The following is a 19,512-nucleotide window of genomic DNA, read 5'->3' as shown; positions in this document are numbered from 1 at the left end:
GCAATCTGGTCTAGAGGAAGGTGTCCCTTCCCATGGTAAGGGATTGGAACTGGGTGATCTTTAAAGTCCCTTCCAACTCAAACCATTTTATGATTCTGTGATGACTTTTATAAATATATTGCATTCACAGACCTTCACCCTGATCTGCCAGAGCAGGATGAAGCCACTGGTGCTGTTTGAGTGCTGAGTATTTCTGTCTGAGCTGGTCACTGGAACCATCAGTGCATACACACATTTTACACATCTGTGGATGTGTCTGCTGGATCCAGGGGGGTGGACCTGCGCAGCCTCACCTCTGTGGGGCTACTGGATTTAGCAGCTCCCGATCAGTTGCGAATCAGCCATGAAAATACAAGTCCTGAAAGGCAGGGCATGTTTTTATTAGAAGTGCAGGCTTTTGCAGAAAATAAATACCTGTTCATGGTAGAGGTGAAGAAAAGTGGGCCTGACTATGGGGTCCCATCTCTGGCGTGTTGTGGATGACAGCTCCAGGCACTCGCTGTACTTTCCAAGGTGGAAAAAAAACAGGGAGGTGGATTAGTAAAGCAATGTGGTGGTCAAGTGATAAAGCTAAAAGGGGTCTTCTGCCTGGAAATAATCCAGAAGCTCTGGGGGAGGGGAACACTTTCCCATGAGACAGGGTTAAATGGGCATTAAAAGGTCACTGTGATACCCTGCGCAGGAGTGGATTAAGAGCAGCTAAATTATTCCTCTTCAAGTGCTTGTCCAATTGGCTTTTAAATACAGCAGTGCCAAATTTCCATGGGAGATCTGTCCTCTTACCTGACTCTCCCTGCTGTTAGAAAGCTGTCCTACATATCAGGACATAGCAGGAATCAGAGTAAGGTTTTATTCATGCCATTACCACAAGACTGTAAGAAGCCAAAGATTTTTAAGCCCACAGAGAAATAAAATGTATTTCAAGCTACCTTTTTTATTTCTACCTTCTTATGAAGTCTGGTGTTAAAGGGAAACTAGTGGAGCATCCCACAAAAAACATCACAGAAATTGTAACTGTTCTTCCTCTAGACGTGGCAAAGACCAGATCTACCTGATAAATTCCAGTGTCAAAGTCATTGAAACAATGGTAAGAGTTGTTGTAAGGAGACAGGAAATTTAGTGTTACAAAGAATGAGAAGTAAAACTCTGTTACATGAGTTTTCCTTTAATAATTGTATATCAGAGAAGTGTTTCAGGGAAAAAAAAAAGGAAACTAACACATTCCAGACAATTTATATACTTTTGAAGAGAAGATAAACATTTTCCCTGAAATAATGAATTTCCTGTGGAAATATAAAACTCCTGAAAACATTTTGAATTAAAATCGTTGACCTCTTGTAAGTGAATGCTTCACTGCTTCTCCAGTCAGCGCAGTGAAAAGATCACCCACAATATCAGCAGCCACCTCCCAGAATAATCACAACTTCTTTCATGTCTTCCCTCTAATGAGCCTCCCCAAAGGCCCCTCTCAAACCAAGTATTTCAAGTGGTCTTTCCCTTTTCTGTGCCATTGATTGTCACAGAACCCAAAAGTTTAGACTTAGCACATACACCTCCTCAAAATAACTGTCTGGGGACTAAAAGATAGGGCTGTGGACATTGAGAGGTGGGCTAAAAATAATTACTTCCCCTCAAAAAGAAATTAATTTTACGACCGTTGCTCTGTGCTGGGCTTAGGCACTGTGCCAAGCAAAACTCAACTTAAGCATGTGTTTTGCCTTAAACAAACACTTAAAATGGATCTGGGGAATAAGAATGGATTTTGATTTAAGCACAGGCTTAAGTGCTTTGCTGAACCAGGGTCCAAAAGCCTCAGTCCCTAACCTGTTGTTTACAGTTAGTCTTGGCATCTGCATTGCAATTTTAAGGACATACAAAGGTTAGTGGAAATACTGAGGTGGCTTTGCTCATTTTAGGTGAACCTGGCACACACGAAAGGATTTTAGGAAGCATTTATAGCCCAAACCAGTAGGCTTTGTTGGCAACAAGCATCTTTCCCAATTATTTGGTACATTCTAAATGCATAGGTCATCAGACTGCAAAAAATACTCCCTGTCCACCATGTGGTAGAAGGGGAATTGGACACAGGAAAGGCAGGCAAAAGATAGCAAGCACTTAATTGCAACAGCCAAGGAGAGGCTTTCATAATGTGGCCATTCTGGATGACATTGGACATGCGACTGATTGGCACGGCATTATTTGGGTTTTTCACTTTGATCATAAAATTACCAGGAAAGACTTAATGGAGTTAAAAATATCTTGTTTCCATGAGAGTCCTGGGAGGATAATTATAGCACTGAAGTCTTTACAAAGATAGAGCATTTATAAAATGATATTATCTGAGGCCTCCAATGGATAATGTAGGGAATTCTGCACTCTATTCCGAGCTCCCCTATTGACTCATTGTGCTCTTTGGGCGAATCACTTCATCCCTCTTTCCTCACTCTGGGGTAATAATGACAATTACCTACTGCTGCAAAGTCTGTAGGGCTTAAAAGCTGTAAGTGTTGCTCCCACTCATCAGAGCACTCCTGATTGATAGCAATGGCTGTCTGGAAGGCTTTGGATGAGCTACATGTTTTCGTGATGTGTGCTACTGGTAAATTACAGTACTTGTAGAGTTAGAGTCAAAACACTCAGGAGAAATATTTTAAATCTCTTAATTCACATTTTTTAAGAGGATAATGAAACAGCTGTCTTCAGAAATACTTTGCTTTTAATGCAAAGTTTGGCATTTAAAGACTATGGACAAGTTTCTTGTTGAGTGAAAAGACAACTTCCTTTCATAAAACCAAGCCCTGTGGAGGAACATTATCCAGAAGGCTGAGTAGCAGCTGCCTGTGAGTAGAAACTACATCTATGCTAACATTCCTAGCTGCACTTTTCCTGCTCTAGAGACACCATACATCATCCTTCTGGCTTTGAAAAAAGCAAGTGATGAAAGAATGATGGCAAATGAGCAAATGATTGTCACATGGGATACTTTGCTTGAAGGCCCTAACGTGGACTTTGGTTACAAAAACAAGAACTTCAGTGCTGGAGAGGAGATCCTACATCTCCCATCAATAGCACTCTAACAGCCCTGGCTGGGATTGCAAACAGCTCCTGATAAACTTGAGAGAGATCAGAGCTCTCTGATAGTGAATGGGCCTGTGGAGGTTTCTGTGTCTTTTTACAGTGGACTGAAATGAAAATGAGCAGATTCCTAGCTGGAACAAGGTAGAACTACAGATGAGGAAATGGAATTGTTTTACCAAGCACTGAAATGACATTTCTATATGAATAGTCCTGACAACAAAATTGCCTATTTTTCCAAAATAGAAGCTCCTGCTCTGGAGCATGTGCACTCCTGGGGTGAAGGGAGGAGAAAAAGGAAACTTCATTACTTTTCAGGAATCTGCAAACATAAACCAGGAGAGTCTGAATATCTAAATTATCTATATGGGCATTCTGCTTCTATAAAGCAACCTCTAGGTAATACACAAAGGCAGAAAACATCTTTTTTTCTGAGTGCATTTCTCAGATCATAGCTGGGCAGAGAAATCTAAACCAAAGGAGGATCATGTTCTTTACAAAGCATTATGGAATGGAAAGATTTAGCATTCCCTTTTTTCCTGTGTCCTTGCTCAGAGGCAATTACCAGTGATTTCTGTCAAAATCTGACCCAAATAAGAGCTAAGAGAGGCTCTGTGGATGTGGTGCCTCAGCACTGCATGTCCAAACTACTCTTGCTGTGGCATCTTGCACTGGTAAAGAGGATCCAAGCTGAAGATGGGGCTCTGTCACCTCTTCCCCTCAAAGGTCTCAATTGCCAGACTTGACTCATTTGAATTAAACACACTGGATTCATAGTGTTGGTCTTTGGAACTGCTGGCACACATACATAGGAAGTCTTAAGGCACTGGCCTTTTAGTTGACCTTTATTCTGAAGGCCATCAATGCTCAGAAAAGCATTGTGTCCTTCTGTTTGCTTGACACCTGAGGAAAATCAAGTGATTTGCATTATCATGACATGGCCCTCTGAATGTTATTCCCAGGTTAAAATGGATGAGCAGCTTGAGATGCTCAGAGTTCTGCTCTTTAAGTAATTCACTAGAGCTGAAGATACTGCCTTCGATGCTCTTCTGCCCAAATCTTAATATTATAATGTACTATTTTCAGTTTGTTTATAGAACTGGAATAATATACAGATTAAAAAAGGATAATTACTAGGGTGTTTTCAGGCATTAAAGCTGAGGTTTGGAGTTTCTTTTTCTGAGAAAATAAACCAAGGAATGTTTTACTATCTGAAAACCTGGCAACTGGTCCTTGCTTACCATGGAATAAAATCAAGCACCACTTTGTTAAAAGCCAGTTTCATCACAATGATCTAGTTGTTCCTTAAAATAATAAAGAGGCCTGAATGAGCAGGAGATGGTTTTATTCTGTCCTTTGGGTATTAATCAATATATGCAGCTAAATTTTCCAGCAGACACTGGCCTTGCAGCTTGATTGAGAGGTTTTGTGCACATGCACAGTTTGTACATTCACACAGTTTGTACAGGTGTGTGAGTCTGTAGGAAATGAGTTCTCTACACATCCACAAGCCAGGACAAATCCAGGTGCTTTGTTGCAATCACATCTGCCCTGAGCTGCCACACCCTGGGAAGGAACATTTATCCCTCCACACAGAGACGTTCCAGCATTGGCATCTTTGTACAGGGGCCAAAGCTGGAAGCTGGGCAAAGGATCTGGAAGTTGGGGCTGGCCTGCCTGCTGGGCTCTGAGCTCTCACAGCCTGGGAAGGTGCCATGCCACTGGATGTCTTGGTGGGCTGGCTGAATAAAACACTCATGGCACAGCAGGCTGATCCCCAAGGTGGCCCTGGAGCAGTCGAAGGCACAATTAGAATAGAAGCCCTGCTTCATCTTTCCCTTTTATCTCCTATTTACTGTTTCCATCCTTCCTAAGAACTTCAACAGTGCTCTTTTTCCCCCTTCCCAGCTCAGCTGTAAACTCAGCTTACATTTTCCTTCAGGTCTTTTAAGACATTCAGGCTGCCAAATACCTGGAAAGTTTAATGCTGGAGTGAAACACTGTCCTGGTTTGTAAGATAAGCTTGTATTCTATTTGCCATCTGTTGGAGGTTGGGCAGGTTTGTTATCTCTTCCAAGAACAATGGTTTGCTCGAAGAGGTAATAGTTTGTTAATGGGCCATTGACTGACTCACTGCAGGGCTGGTAACATAACACCATCCCATTGTGAGATACTCCACCAAGAGGGGGAAGCCAAGCACTTTTTTTTTTTTTTGTATAAAGGGGTACCTTCTGGGAGACAGAGCAGCTCTCTCTCTTTGCGGGATTCCCAGAGAAGCAGCTCCTTCGGTGGGATTCCCAGAGAAGCGGCCGGAGCGCGGTGAGGCGGCGACGGCGGAGCTCAGAGGCGGCCCCGGTGCAGAGGAAGACCGGCCCCACTGCCACCAGATCTTCAGAGAAAACTGTACCCTTCTAAAGATCACCACTGCAGCTGCAATTCATCAGCCACTGCAAGAGGAGCAGCTGTCATTTCAACTGGACTGCTACCAACACCCTGAATCCTCAGGTTGTGGATTTTATCACTAGTTTTGTTTGTACCAATTGCATTTGCCTTTTTAAATTATCTAGTTTTCTCCTAGTAAAGAATTGTTACTCCCATTCCCATATCTTTGCCTGAGAGCCTTTTAATTTAAAAATCCTGGTAATTCGGAGGGAGGGGGTTTACCTTCTCCATTGCACAGGAGGCTTTTACCCTCCTTCACAGACTCCTGTCTTGTCAAACCAAGACAAACACTGCAAGGGTGAGCCTGGCAGATCAGTGCCTCAGTAGGAGATAACTCCTGAATGGACTGGCTGTCCCTTCTGGAGCTGTGTCACACTGCTGGGAGAGCAGGAAGAGGGGGCAGATGTGGAAGGAGGACACTCCTTAGAGGTTGCTCTGCTGCAGTGACTCAGTGCTGTGGAAGCTGTGACTGCCCAAAAATATCTGTGTCACCAAGACCATTTCCATTTTGCCATCCCCACTGCTCCCCTTGCACAAGGGCTGGCAGGTCAGGGACACTGGCAGTCACTGATGTGATCTTTAGAAAATCAGTGCTAAAATATATAAAAGCAATGCTATAAATACAAGCATACTCAAAGATAAAGTGTGTAAACAAACTATGTCTTAGTATTGAAAAATTAAGTTTTCACTTCTAGGCACAATGCAGGTTCAAAAATACAGTCTCAATTGTTACTTACCTGCTTGAACTGCTTATTTTCCATTAACTGGATGTGTATGAGGTGTCATGCTGACTAATAACACAGCCTTCTGCTTCCATGATACTCCAATTATGCTATCAGTATTCACTTAGAAGTGCCAGAATAATGAATGAAAATTTCAGAGAAGAAAGAAAAACACAAGAAGCCTGAATATTATGGATCACACTTAAGGAGACTGAAACATTCAATTTTTTTTAATGATCTCTCAATATAAACAAAGCTTCTTAAAATTACATTTTGGAAAGCCTTCCTGTGTCAATCTCCATCATTAAGGATAAAGATTAATAAAAGGCAAAGAAATCTCATACAGTGGATTTCTCTATCAAACCTATCTAGCACTGCTTCAGAACCAGGGCTCCTAAATTCTGCTTCTCAACAATTAATAAAAATTAATTACCACAATATTTGCTTTAGAGGAGTAAATAGTGTCTTGCAATCTGTGAATTACAGTCTGTGGCCTTCTAATTAGCACATATAAAAATAGAATTTCTAGTAGCTTTTTTGTTTTCTTAGTTGTTTACATTCTTAAGCAAATTAAATAACATATTCATAAGCTCAGTCTGTATTTAGATACCTAAATAAGCATCTTGATTTTTAAGAGCACCTACAACTCTGAGTCACACAGTGCTCCTGAAAACCAGGCCATTTATTTAGGTGTCTATATTTAGGTACATGAGTTTGAAGTGTTTGGCTTGAGGTCACATAGCTATGGCTCACTGCATTTTTTTATTTCCATTTGGGTCATAATGGGCAAGTCACTTCTAATAATTCTCATCACAAATGTAAGAAATAGCAGGAGAGCTGGTAAGAATTACTTACTAAAAACCATAATGATGTTTAGCATTTCCTGAAAATACATGGAGTTTCATTCATGGGGAATTAAAACCTAAAAAAGATAGAAATCAGTGCATAGAAAGGTAAGACAATGTGTTTAGAGACTAAATTTATGTTGTGGTTGAACTGTGCTCATTTCCTGGATTGAATTTTCTGACATCCTTGTCATTGCCTCTATGACCTTGTGACCATTTTGACAAGCCAGATGTTTCAGCTTCTTGTAGTTTGACTGGGTAAATCCTAGAAACAAGTGTTTCTACTTGTTAACACATGGCAGCAAACCACAGTTTATTCTTGAGGAATTTGGGCTGACATCATCTGTCATGCTCTTGAATTGTGGCTACAACTCCAAGATTGCTTTTGAATTTGCACAGTAGCTTATACAGGCCTTAACCTTAATGAACCAATTATGAACTAAACAGTCCAGGACTCTGCTGAGAGCACTTGGAAAAGGACATAAGGAGTTTTAAAATAAATTTTAAAGAAACAAAGAACAAAATTAAAACCTCCTATTTCAGCATCATTCAAATGTGACTATTTGCATCTGGCCATAATATTTCAGATCTGAGAGGTGCACTTGTACTGTAAGGATGTTGTTTGTTACAGTACAAAAGGTTTGTTTTTCTTTCTTGAAATGGAGGTTGTTTTAAAAGTAAATGAAACCTGTTTTTCCTCTTGATCTATCATGCATCTAGGCTGAAAAACATCTCGTTTAAAAATTTTCCTTCAACAGAAATGGGGACGTGCCATTTTTGTTGTCTTTAAAGCAGAGGCTTAGCTATAAGATAGTAAAGTTCTGTTTTGTGTGACTTTATGTTAGATAGGGAATTGTTGCAATGTGAAATCAAGAAGCCCTTTATTTTTTTTCCAATGGCTCTCACTCTCTGAAGTAGATGTTAAATGGAAAGATTCTTTGTTCCTGTTCTGGTTGCCTTAAAAGACACAAGCTCCTTGTCTGACCTCTGTCTGCTCCTGAAGATGCTCAGAAACAACAGGGATATGCCAGAGAGGGGATTTAGGGAGCAACAGAGCCAAATGCAGGGGGTGTCCCACTGCAAAGGTGGGAATTCAGGGGTTCCAGAGCAGTGCCACAGGTTCTTACGGAACCACAGACTGGAAGGGACCTTAAGGATCATCCCAAACCATTCCATTCCCTGCCATGGGCAGGGACACCTTCCACTAGACAACATTGTTCCAAGCCCCATCCAACCCAAACTTGAACACTTCCAGGGATGAAGCACGCACAGCTTCTCTGGGCAATCTGTGCCAGGGCCTCACCACCCTCACAGGGAAGAATTTATTCCCAATACTTAATTTAACCCTGCCTTCCATCAGCTTAAGGTATTTTTCTTTGTTCTACCACTCCATGCCTCTAATAAAAGTCCCTATCCAGTTCTCTTGTAGCCCCTTTAACTGCTGGAAGCCCTCTCTAGGACTCCACACTTGCCTGACCCCCACATAGCAGATTTGGAGAGAACAGACATCCCAGCTGCAGCATGTGCTTCCCTGCATATCCAATTCCTCAAAGGAAACAGCTCTGCTCCATGATCAACCTGCTCATGGAGTAAGGTGTACAAGGGCTCTACAGGCACTGAAATTTTACAGCAGGTAGAGGATAGTCTCCTTTTTAGCAGGAATTTTTCATTTGTGCAATTATTATTCCTGTACCTAGAACGATGTAAAATGCTCTGTAGATACAAAGAAAGAAGAGCCAGTGTTTGCTCTGCACATTTTTGCTTTTCTCTATAGTATGTTGCAGCTAAGCTGCTCTGCAGTGCTGAGCACACAGACACTGGAGAGGTGTTGAGGCAATGTTGCCTCACTGCCCTGAGTGACTGGGTGATAAACCAGCAGACGAAGTTCAGCAGTGATAAGTGCAAAGCACAGGGGAAAAAATAACCCCAACCACACACACACAGACACTGGTTAGAGCACTGCAGGAGATCTGGAGACAGAACTGGAAAGCCCTCTGGAAATGTCAGTGTGAGGCTAGGAAGCGGTCTAAAAGGGGAACTGAATGTTAAGAGTCAGTAGCTTCCCCTTAGAAGATGAGGAGACCCCCAAAGTCTTTAGCCCAGATGCTCAGAGTTATTCCAAGTCCCTTGGCCAGACAGCTCTTGTCTATTCCAGACCCAGCAAAATTCAACAGTCATTTTAGCAGAATCAAAATTTCAAACTAGTGTTTTCTTGTAAAATTAGATAGGCTAGAGAGGATGGTGATAAAGTCTCCCAGTGAAAACAAGAGAAAACCACATGAAATTTAAAAAGGGATAGCTGGAGGGAAATCCAATTAAAGGCTAGGAAGTAATGACAGAAGAGTTTGGAAGGAACCTAAAAGATTATCTTGTTCCAACCCCTGCCATGAGCAGGGGTACCTTCCACTAGACCAGGTTGCTCCAGTCTGGCCTTGAACACTTCCAGGGATGAAGAATCTACAGCTTCTCTGGGCAACCTGTGCCAAGGCTTTAACAGAAGAATTTCTTCCTAGTATCTAATCTAAACACGTCCTCTTCCTTCATCTTAAGTCAATCCACCTTGTCCTATAATGATGGTGACAAGGTATAAACAGTAAATTTACTGCCTCTATAACAAAGGAACAATTAAACAGGGGTAAAACTTAGTGGTTTTACACAGTGAAGAACTATCCTGTCACAGCACATTGTGGAAATTGGTTAATTTTGAATCACAAAGGGGTTCAAAAAGAGTTAAAAACTCCTAGAGAACAGAACCACTGGTAGCTACTAAGTGTTGTACCTTCGATTAAACCATGAGTTCCAGAAATCCCTACCTCCCTAGTTGTTGGAAGGTAAATAAGGTGAACTACCTACTCCTATAAGGTAAATAGGAGAACATAGAGCCTATTTTTACACTGATTTATTAAGCATCCAGTCTTGGCTGCTGGAGACAAAAGACAAAGCTAAATGGATCCAACTGTGTTTTTTGTGTTCTAAAAAAGTAACAGAAACAATCAAGCATATAATGCTGACAGAGTCACCATTAATTTACTTGCTTTATCCATTCTAATCTCCAAACTCAGCCATTTGCAAGAAATCATAATCCAGATCTGGCTAAAGAATTTGGGATTATCCCAGTGAGCAGAAATGTAAAAGATAAAGTATTGGTTCTTCAGAATGTACAGATTTTCAGGCATTACTTATTTGTTTCTTCTAAAAAAGGGGAAATTGTCATCAGAACATCTGCAAAGGCTGCAGGACTTGGCCAGGGTTTGTATTTTGATGATCAGAAATCAAGGTAACATTGGCAGGGGGCAAAATCTTTTGGTTACAGTGGTTCAGTTGTGTTGAAATTCTCAGTGGCTGCTTCAGCACACTTGAGAGGCCACTTTTGCTTACAGATTAAATCTGGAGATGGGAAGCAGGTGCAGACTGAAGATAATGAGCAGCTCAGGATTTGGAGGAGACAGGCTAAGCCTGTGCTCTGGGATATCAGTAACAAACTCCCACTCAGTTCTGTGGGATGAACTCACAGCAATGCTTGTGGATCCTGCAAGTAGCAGCTGTTTTATCACCTCCTTTGGTATTCTTTCCAGAATTACAGCTTCCTCCAGGTTTTGGCACTCTGCAACTGCTTGGGCTGTGGGAAGATGGCCACAGCCTTTAAGAGGCACAGGGTGCATAGCCTGAGCTCTAGGGTGAAGGGTAGGACTCCACAAAGGACCTTCTCTCAATTGCTCTTATCCTATTATTTTTGCAACACCATTTTTCCATGTCTAAACAATATACTATTTTGTGACCTTTCCTAATATAAATCTTTAATGCTTATAACACAGGATATTAACATCCTGCAATTGCTGCCATTATCTGCTTTGAAGGATGTTTCACTGCAAGCTGTGGAATTTAGGGTTTTTTCCCCTTCATCTTAGCAGTAGTGCCTGGATGCATATAAACCCAGTGCTGACCTTGTCTTTCCTGATTTTTCCTGAGCATGGGTTGGTTATCTTGCTTTCAAAACTGCAGAGATTCCTATTTTACTACAAGGAAAACATATGCTAGGGCAGCTTCATCACAATAAAAACATTCTTCCCAATATGAAAATTAATAAAAATCGAGACACAAGATATAGTTAAGAGGATGGAGATAAGAAGACATGAGGAAATTGTATAACATAAAATGCAGGACAGAAAAAGCCCAGTGGATGCTCTTCCTACTCAGAATATTAAAATAACACATCATGCAAAGGGAACACACATAAATGGAAACAAAGGAAAATATCATACCAGGTTTAATTCCCAAAACACAAACCAACAAGCAGATAATTTGATTTAAAATCTGATTAGTTTATATAGTGACATCTGTGGTTCCATAGTTTGCTTACTCTTCTGCATAATGCCTAGAGCAGTGAGATCATGGTCAGAGATCGATATTTTAAGCACAAGGACAAATCAATGAAAATAATAATTACTATTATAAGTTACATATGATACATTTTAAAATAAAAGTAAAACTGAAGCAGAAACCCTGAAAGGGATCTAAACCAGATATACATCAAGGCATAAGTCAATCCTGAGTTAAGGGACTAGGAAGAAACTCTTCTATTGCAAGTCCAGCAATTTCTAGTGCTCCTTGCTGTCTGCAGAGATGAGGTGGGATACACTATTGATTTCATTCTTCACACTACTTATTTTCTGCTATTATTGGAAAGTGCTGCTATAAATGGCACACATATTTTTATATATTTTAAACTAATGGATAATTATTTCTTACATAGATTTTTATAGGGTATTTAATAATTATATGGGAGTCTTCTAGTTCTTCATTACACTCTATAGATTTTCAAAGCCATCTTTACAAAAACCTATTTATGTTTCTGTAGCACCCTATTGATTAAATCCCTTTGTATTACATTCCAAAGCGAAGAGACCACAGAAAATCAGTGTTAGCCTCGGATGTGCAGCTGGAAGAGAGAAAATAGCCCTTCTTTTAATAAAACATGCCTTGGGGGCATCTGGGGGCTTTCTCTTCTTTTTAAAATCATGACCAGCATCAGCCTTTTTTCCATTGTAAATGTGACTTTCCTTTAGAGCCTTACAAATGCTTCTTCTGGTCTGGTATCATCTGTAGTGGGGAGATAGCCCTGATTCACCTGTTAGCCTGAAGATCTGGCTCTGCCCCAGATGGAGCTCACTCCAAAGGACAGTCTGGGTGTTGGTGGTCAGAGGGGAACATAGTTTTGGGAGAGTAAGTAGGACCCCTGCAACATCGCCACAGGAGGGCCTGAGGGGTTGTCACTAAAGCCATGGCGAGGTGCCCGGCACTGTGAGGATGCCCATCCCACCCACCTCTCCCCTACCTTATCCCATCACCCCTTCTCACCCCTATTCTATCCCATCCCACCTCTCTCATACACCATCTTTCCTCACTTCCATTCCATTTCATTCCTTTCAACTCCATCCCATTCCATCCCACACCACCTCTTCCCTACCGTACCTTATAAGCTCCCCCCATCCCACCCCTCTCCACTCCCATTCCAACCCATCCTGGATGTCCCTACCCCACCTTTTCCCTACCCTAAGCCATCCCATCCCACCCCACCTGACTTCACCCAGTCCCGCCTCACCCTCAGGATGGGGGCACTGACTCCTTGAGGGAGAGCAGCTTTGCCAGGAGAACACCGAACTCTGCCGGTTCCTGCCGCTCCCCGTCTGCTGGGGCGTCAGGAGCTCCCGCCCGGCTCCCGTGTCACCTCACTACCCTGTGCCGCTCACCCGTCCTGCCTCCCTCTCGCCTGTCCCCACACACCTGCCACTTGTCCTCGGTCATCCCTTGTCCCCGCACATCCCCTGCCCGGCTCGCCTGGCCGCACTCATCTGTCCCCGTCCATTCCCGTGCCCGACCCCGCTCCCTCACGGGCTCCGCCGCTCCCCGAGTCCCGGAGGGTCGCCGCGGGAGCGGGGGCGTGGCCGGGAGTGCGGGAGGCGGGATCGACGCGCTCCTCGCGTTCTCATTGGCGGCGCCTCCTGCCTGTTTAGGCGGAGGCGTTGCTGATTGGGCCGCCCCGTCCTCCACCTTGGCGGGCGCGGGGCGCTCTGAGGGAGCGTTGGGCGCGGAGCGAGGCGCACTCCGGACGGGCAGGGAAGGGCGAGCGAGCCGCAGGTAAGGGCACGGCCGCCTCCCCCGGGGCTCCTTCCCCGCCGGGGCCGCAGCGCTGTCCGGCAGACCTGGGTTATGCAACCGCCCCGCGGTCCTGCCCCGGCGCCGCGCTGCCCTCGGGGCTCCATCCACCCGGGGCTCTAGGGCGCGGGGGATGCGCGGCCGCCCTTCGGGAGGGACTGGGGCCGGGGCCGGTGTCTCCCCCGATGGGATGCGGAGGAGCTCGTGAGGAGGGGTGGGAAGCGGGAAGGAGGTTTGCGGCCGTGCTGGGAGCAGGTCGGGGTCCGGGCGCTCGGGCAGGGCTGCGCCGGCAGTCCTGTGAGAGGGGCTCTTCCCGGGATGCTTTAAACTTGGCTGCTGTAGCCGAAGGGGAATGGCTTTGAAATGAAGGAAGGCTGGTTTAGATTAGATATTAAGGAATAAGTTCTTTACTGTGAGGCTGGGGAGGCATTGGCACAGGTTGCCCAGAGAAAATGTGCATACCCAATCCCTGGAAATGTCCAAGGCCAGCTTGTAGGGGGCTTGGAGCAGCCTGGGATAGTGGAAGGTGCTCCTGCCCATGGCAGGGGGCTGGAACGAGGTGGTTTTTAATATCCCTTCCAACCCAAACCATTCTGTGATTCAGTGATCCCAAGCCAATATAATTTGATGCTTATGTAATAGATAGCTCTCCAAACTTGCTGGTTTGGCTTTTTTTTCCCCTCACCTCTCCTATATTCTTTTGTACCTCTTTATTTCCTTTATTTCTTGAGTTTGGCATTTAATGAAGGTTCCTAAAAGCAAATGTATGATAAGTTTGTACAGCTGAAAGAAATCATATAAATAAGAATTGTAGTTTAATCAAGGTTTATAATTTACACCAACTTCTGTCTTTGGCTTTCAAATTTTGCCCTTGGAAATGGTTTGGTCTTTTAGCTACTTAGAGTGGCTGACCTGATGAAAAGGAAAACCCCTATTCTATGAAAATACATTATTAGTGTAAAGAAACTGCTGCATTTATCTTGTAGTGAAGCTAAATGATATAGTTACCCATCATCATTGTACAGATGGAAGTCTGAATACTCTGAGAATATAAAGCATTACAGAAAACTGCTAACAGTAAACAAGGACAGAAGATTTTCTTTAGATGATCATCTCTGTTAACTAGTCTTTGGTACCTTTAACAGCAGGATATGTCCTTAAACTTCCGAGAAGTTGTCAGGTGTGTGATTCAGTTTGTCTGTCCCCTTCCAAGTATTGTAGCTTGTGTTCAGATTCAGTAGCTGGGTTTGTCATTGGGTAGAAAATGTATGTCATTACTTAATTTATAAATTACTTGATTGTTCTAGCAGGAAATCCTTTTAGAGGAGGAAACTTTGAAATGTTATTCCAAGTTACTGTTGTGCCCCGAGTGTCTTCCAGGAGTTAAGCCCTGTGAATGGCTCCCGTTGCAGGTAGTTGTGGGTGAGACACGGGGCTCAGTTCTGAATTTCAGGTTGCAAGCTGGAGGGCTGCTGAACGAGTGTTCCACTGACCTCTGTGTGAGGTGACAGCTCTGGCTGAAGGCCTGTGACACTCTAATGCTGTGTGCCCCTTATGAAACTGGCTTGCTTTAAATAGATTAGCATAGAGGCCAAGTGAAGGTGATCAGGAGGCTTGTTCTGGTTTCTTTGTGTTTGAGGAGGCTTTTTGGTTTTTCTTTTTTGTTCTTTGAATACCTTAATGTTGCCATGGTTACTGTAGTGCCCAACTGATTGAAGCTCAGCTTCTTGACTTTAAGAACGGTACAGGAAATCTTCACACCCGGCATTGGCTGCTCCGAAGTATCACCTTCCTGTGGTGCAGTGGCACTGGAATTTTGGCTTGGTAGGGCTCACCAGTGCCTCCTGGATTGTTTGCTCCAGTGCTGGAGATATAGATGCTGAGCAAGGCAATGCCAGACGAGTCTCTCTGTAGTCTCAGGATACATCCCTGGTGTGGGAGGCACAGCTGAACCTTCGGTGTGATGTTCATGTCCTGGACTGCTTGAGCTGACCAGTCCTGCTTTAGAGGAATAAAACTGAATAGTCCCTTTGGATGTTAAAAGCTTCCAAAAATAGTTCCCAAGTCTCAGCTAAATTTAATGCGGCTAGAATGTCAATGGAAAGGATTAGAACATTTGGGATTTGCACCAGTTAGCATTTAGGGAAAAAAAAAATCCTCTTCCTCATATCTGCCACTTTTGTAAGAGGAAAAGTGGAGATTGGCACTATTTTTGTGCGGTGCTAACCCAACTGGAGCTCAAATGTGAGTGGATTTCCCTGTGCTGGTAATTCTGATTCCTGTAAGGGAATTTGCCCAGGTGGGAGGTCAGGGTGAAGGCTGTGGGAGGGGGGTCACTATAGTCCTTATTGCTTTTGAGGCTGCAAAGGTTCATTAATCCTGTCATGTGTGGTCCAGTTCAGCTCTTTCTAATTAAGTAAAAAGCCTCTATTTAAGTCCATAGGAGCTTTCCACAGTGAAGAATTAGCACCATTAAAAATAATGCTCATCTCCAGTGTTCATTGTGCAGAGTGGAATGAACTTCCAGTAAGTTATTCTGTGACCTTCCCTGATACATTTGTGCTTTCTGACAGAGCCTTCAGTGTGGAGCCAGTTGGATCCAGCAGGAGATGCAGCCCTAGGCTGACACCACTGAAATTGATGGCTCTGCTACTGTAAAGTCAGTGAATATTTTAAGTAAAAAATTATTCTTTCAGTAAAATCTTATTAACTGGGTTTGATTTCTCCCCTCTTGCCTCTCCCCTGCCTTTGAATTATGGTAAAAATTGCTTTATTTGGGCTGTTTTTTTTCAGTAGGAGCCAAGATGGAATCCCTACACTTCTCCTGGACCCTTCTACAAAAGCAACTGCAACTTTTCTTGCTTTGTTTTTTTCTCCAAATTTTCTTAATTCCTGCAGATTATGGTTTCCAGGTTTGCACTCAGGACTCAATAATACTTCTAGTTTATAGTGATTATATTTAAAGCTCCTATTTGTAACATTTTGTTTGCTTTATTCTATTTTTAGTCATGTTGTTTGTCATGGCAAGCAGTGTTTAATAAAAAAAAGTTAAGTTTCCTAGTGATTTCAAGAAATATGTGCTTGTTTCTTGATGTCCCTCAGGGATTTTTTTTAAAAACTTTAAAGATAGGGAAATGTTCACCAAGGAAATGCCTTATTAGTTTCCATAAAAACAGTGGATAAATCTGTAAAAGCTCAGTGATATAGAAGGCATTGGTCCATTCAGACACTTCATGTCCTCAAATTGTCTTCATTCAATACAAGGTTTTGGCTCTGCAGGATCTGACTTCATGAGAAGATGTACATTTTTACCCTTTAGTTTTATACTAAATATAAGTGTAATTTTTCAAAGAGAAACTTCAGTGAGCTACTGCTGTTTACCAGTGAATATAATTTTCTGCTGGCCTCTGTTAATTTTAATTAGAGGTGTACTGTGTCTAAAAATAGTGAGGTAACAGAATGAACACAGAGCTCCCACTTGGAATCTCTGCAGAGATTTTGGTCACAGCGTCTCCAGTGCTGAACACTGTGACATGACCTGATCTGTGCCAGTGGGAAGGGTGTTTGCCTTGTGTTTGGAGCCATCCCAAATTAGAAACCTTTGCATGCCCGGACCATGGGAGGAGAAATTTAAAGTAACGCACATCAGAGTGAAGTGATGTCTAGGTCTGGGGGGGAAGTGGCTGCTGTGGTTCTCCAAGGGTTAAAAGTGCAGCACTCTTGAGGTTTTCTCATTCTGTGGGATGTATTAACGTTGAGGGTCCAAACCTTACATCAAATTCAGAAATAACCCAGATAACATTCAGGTGTGCTTTCAATAAGGGGAATAAATGGATGTGGCGAGTGCTCACCTTTAGCTGGGGGTTATGTGAAGTTGTTTGGCTCAGGTTTGAATCTGCCTCAATGTCTCAGATTTTTCAGGGGAACAATCCTGACAGAGTTTGCTGTCATGATCCCAGGTAAGATTTTGGGCAATTTAGCATCAATATTAGTTCTGGATAGTGCCTATATTGGTGTATATATATATTTTTTTAATGGCATTGCCACTTTTTAAAAATTCTGTATGGCAACTTCTGATCTCAAGTATTTGTAAAATATGATTTGGGAAGGGAGAAGAAAATGTATAACTTGATCTCAACTCATTGCATTTTAAAAGGAAAGTGAGTATGGTTTATTGTTATGTGGGGGTTTTTTGTTCTTTTTTTTATATAAAAAGGATCCTAAGGGGAAAAAGTTAACTATTTTTTTCAGAAGCTGTGGAAAGGAGCTTTAACATAAATGGGAATGTGATCCAGTGATTGTATTATCGTAACATAAAAGATTACTTTTAATTGGGCTTATTTCATATGAAAATCCAGTTCATGGATGATACATGACTTAGAGTTAATTGTTTTAAGGGATTTGAAATGTAAATTCTTTTGTTCTTAATTAGTTGAATAATTGGAAAGAAAATTTTTTTTTGTCAGAGGACTGCCTGAAGTGGCTAAGTAATTTCAAAGAAGCCACAAAACACTACCAACAACATGATACCTGAGCCTTAAGGTTATAGAGGATATGAAGTTATGATTTTTTACGTATATGTATTATATATGTATATTTTTTAATGTGTAACATTATTCATATGGAAGAATGTCAGATTTCCATCTTATGCCTGAGGATAACGTCTGATTGAAATCTGCTAACAAATGTTGATTCAAGTATGTTTGTCCCCTGTGATTATCATTGAGTTCAGGCTCATAGGCAGTTTATTTCTCTTGGGGAACATGTATGTATTTTCTTAGGTTTCTGTTTGTGGTGCTCTGCTTTCTATGTTGCAGTGCATGGCAAAGGAGAATCTGTGAAACAACAGTTATTCCATACAGGTATTCTCAACCATCCCATCATAAACTGGGCAGAGGATTTAAGAATCAGGTGTAAGTTAACTTGCTAGTGGAGGGAACACTAATCAGAACTCGGTGTATCTTAAGAGTAGAAGATGCATGTCCAGGCACAGACACCTGCAAGTCTGGGAGAAGAGCTGGCCAAGAGCCTGTGAGACAGTGACTTTCTTAAAAAGACTTGGCCAATACCCAAGTCCCACTGGGTAAAAATGTCTCAATAATTGGCTGGAAAAAAAAAAATCAAGCTTTTCCTATCCAAGAGCTCTAGCAGAGCAAGACTACTGCCACATGATGTAAATATTTATTATTTTCTCATCCTGGCTGCTGCAGCATATGTTCATTTTGTTATTGGTTAAAAACCTGAGCTTCATGGTTGTAACTTAAAATCCTGTTCTGTTTTGTTGTTTGTCATAGTGGTTTTGCTGAATTCCTAATTTAAAAGCTTTCCTATGTAGTACTTTATTATAATATGGCTCTCCAGGAGAGAAAAATAGGCAACTGTTTAGTGAGGAAGCCTATAGACTTTTCTGAATTCTGTCAATAAATTGAGATTCTTTGCTCTGCACAATTAGCTTTGTTATGCCTTGGGAAAGGAGGTATGAAACTTGTTAGCCTTAACATTCATAATCTAGATTCCTGCAACTTTAGCATGTCCAGTGTAACTCTTAAGATGGTCAGTGTCTTCCTTGGCTGCAAATTGTTTGTTGTGAGTGAAATTCTTCCCTCGTGCAAATCTGCTCTGCCATGTAAATTGTGTTTTGTAACACACTGGGCTTGAGGTTCATTTCCAAAAACCTAATGACACAGGCTAGACATGATGACAAACATGCTTCGAGATTATTGTTTTTGGAGGAGATGATTTATTAAAGCTTTTTGCTAGGGAAAACACTGCATTCTGACGTGAAGTTTCTGGCTGCTATGAGGATTTCTTTGCAGTATTTCCCTGGATGTGTTTACCATGAAATGTGTAATAACACAAAGCTTAAGTGAATTGGTTCAAATACCAGAGGCAATGTTGCTGTGATGGTGAGCTCTCTTACACTAATGTGTACTACTGAACTTGTAGCCATCTCTTCTGCCATTTGTTCAGGCTTCTTCTTTCCAATTAGGATTTAATTTCTAAACCTAAATTAGTTGGAAGTGGTTGTGCTAGTATTGGGCTAAGCTGCTGAAAGGAAAGTGTGTATTTGATAGCCTGAAAACCCATCCTCGGGTTAACACAGTACTTTTGAGCACGGCTTCAGCTTGTATACTTGAGAACTTCTGTCATTAGCCCTGAGATTCCAGCAATAACAATTACTGATATTTCCATAACGTTATGGAATGATGTGCTCTGTCATCATCCAAATCTCATTTCAGAGCAGAGGTTATATGAAAGGCACAGCCATGGCA

General features: G+C 42.2%; 1 protein-coding gene across 4 annotated transcripts in view; it reads left to right on the top strand.

Annotated features, from left to right (window-relative positions):
* Positions 1–13,147: 13,147 nt before the first annotated feature.
* RCAN2 (regulator of calcineurin 2) overlaps positions 13,148–19,512 on the top strand; it is an 83,278-nt gene continuing 76,913 nt past the window's right edge. Inside the window, exons 1-2 of one of the 4 annotated variants that reach the window (XM_085576249.1) lie at positions 13,148–13,222; positions 15,814–15,899. Coding sequence is in view for 1 of the 4 variants with exons in the window: in XM_085576248.1 (XP_085432374.1) it covers positions 17,190–17,199 (10 nt within the window). In the remaining 3 variants the exon portion in view is untranslated. Of the gene's footprint in view, positions 13,445–15,813; positions 15,900–17,157; positions 17,200–19,512 lie in introns of those variants that run through there. The other 3 variants (XM_085576250.1, XM_021529740.3, XM_085576248.1) reach the window with 3 other exon arrangements.

This window comes from Lonchura striata, chromosome 3 (genome assembly GCF_050655825.1).
Source record: "Lonchura striata isolate lonStrDom1 chromosome 3, ASM5065582v1, whole genome shotgun sequence".
Taxonomy (NCBI): domain Eukaryota; kingdom Metazoa; phylum Chordata; class Aves; order Passeriformes; family Estrildidae; genus Lonchura; species Lonchura striata.
This window is presented reverse-complemented; position numbering and strand designations above follow the sequence as displayed.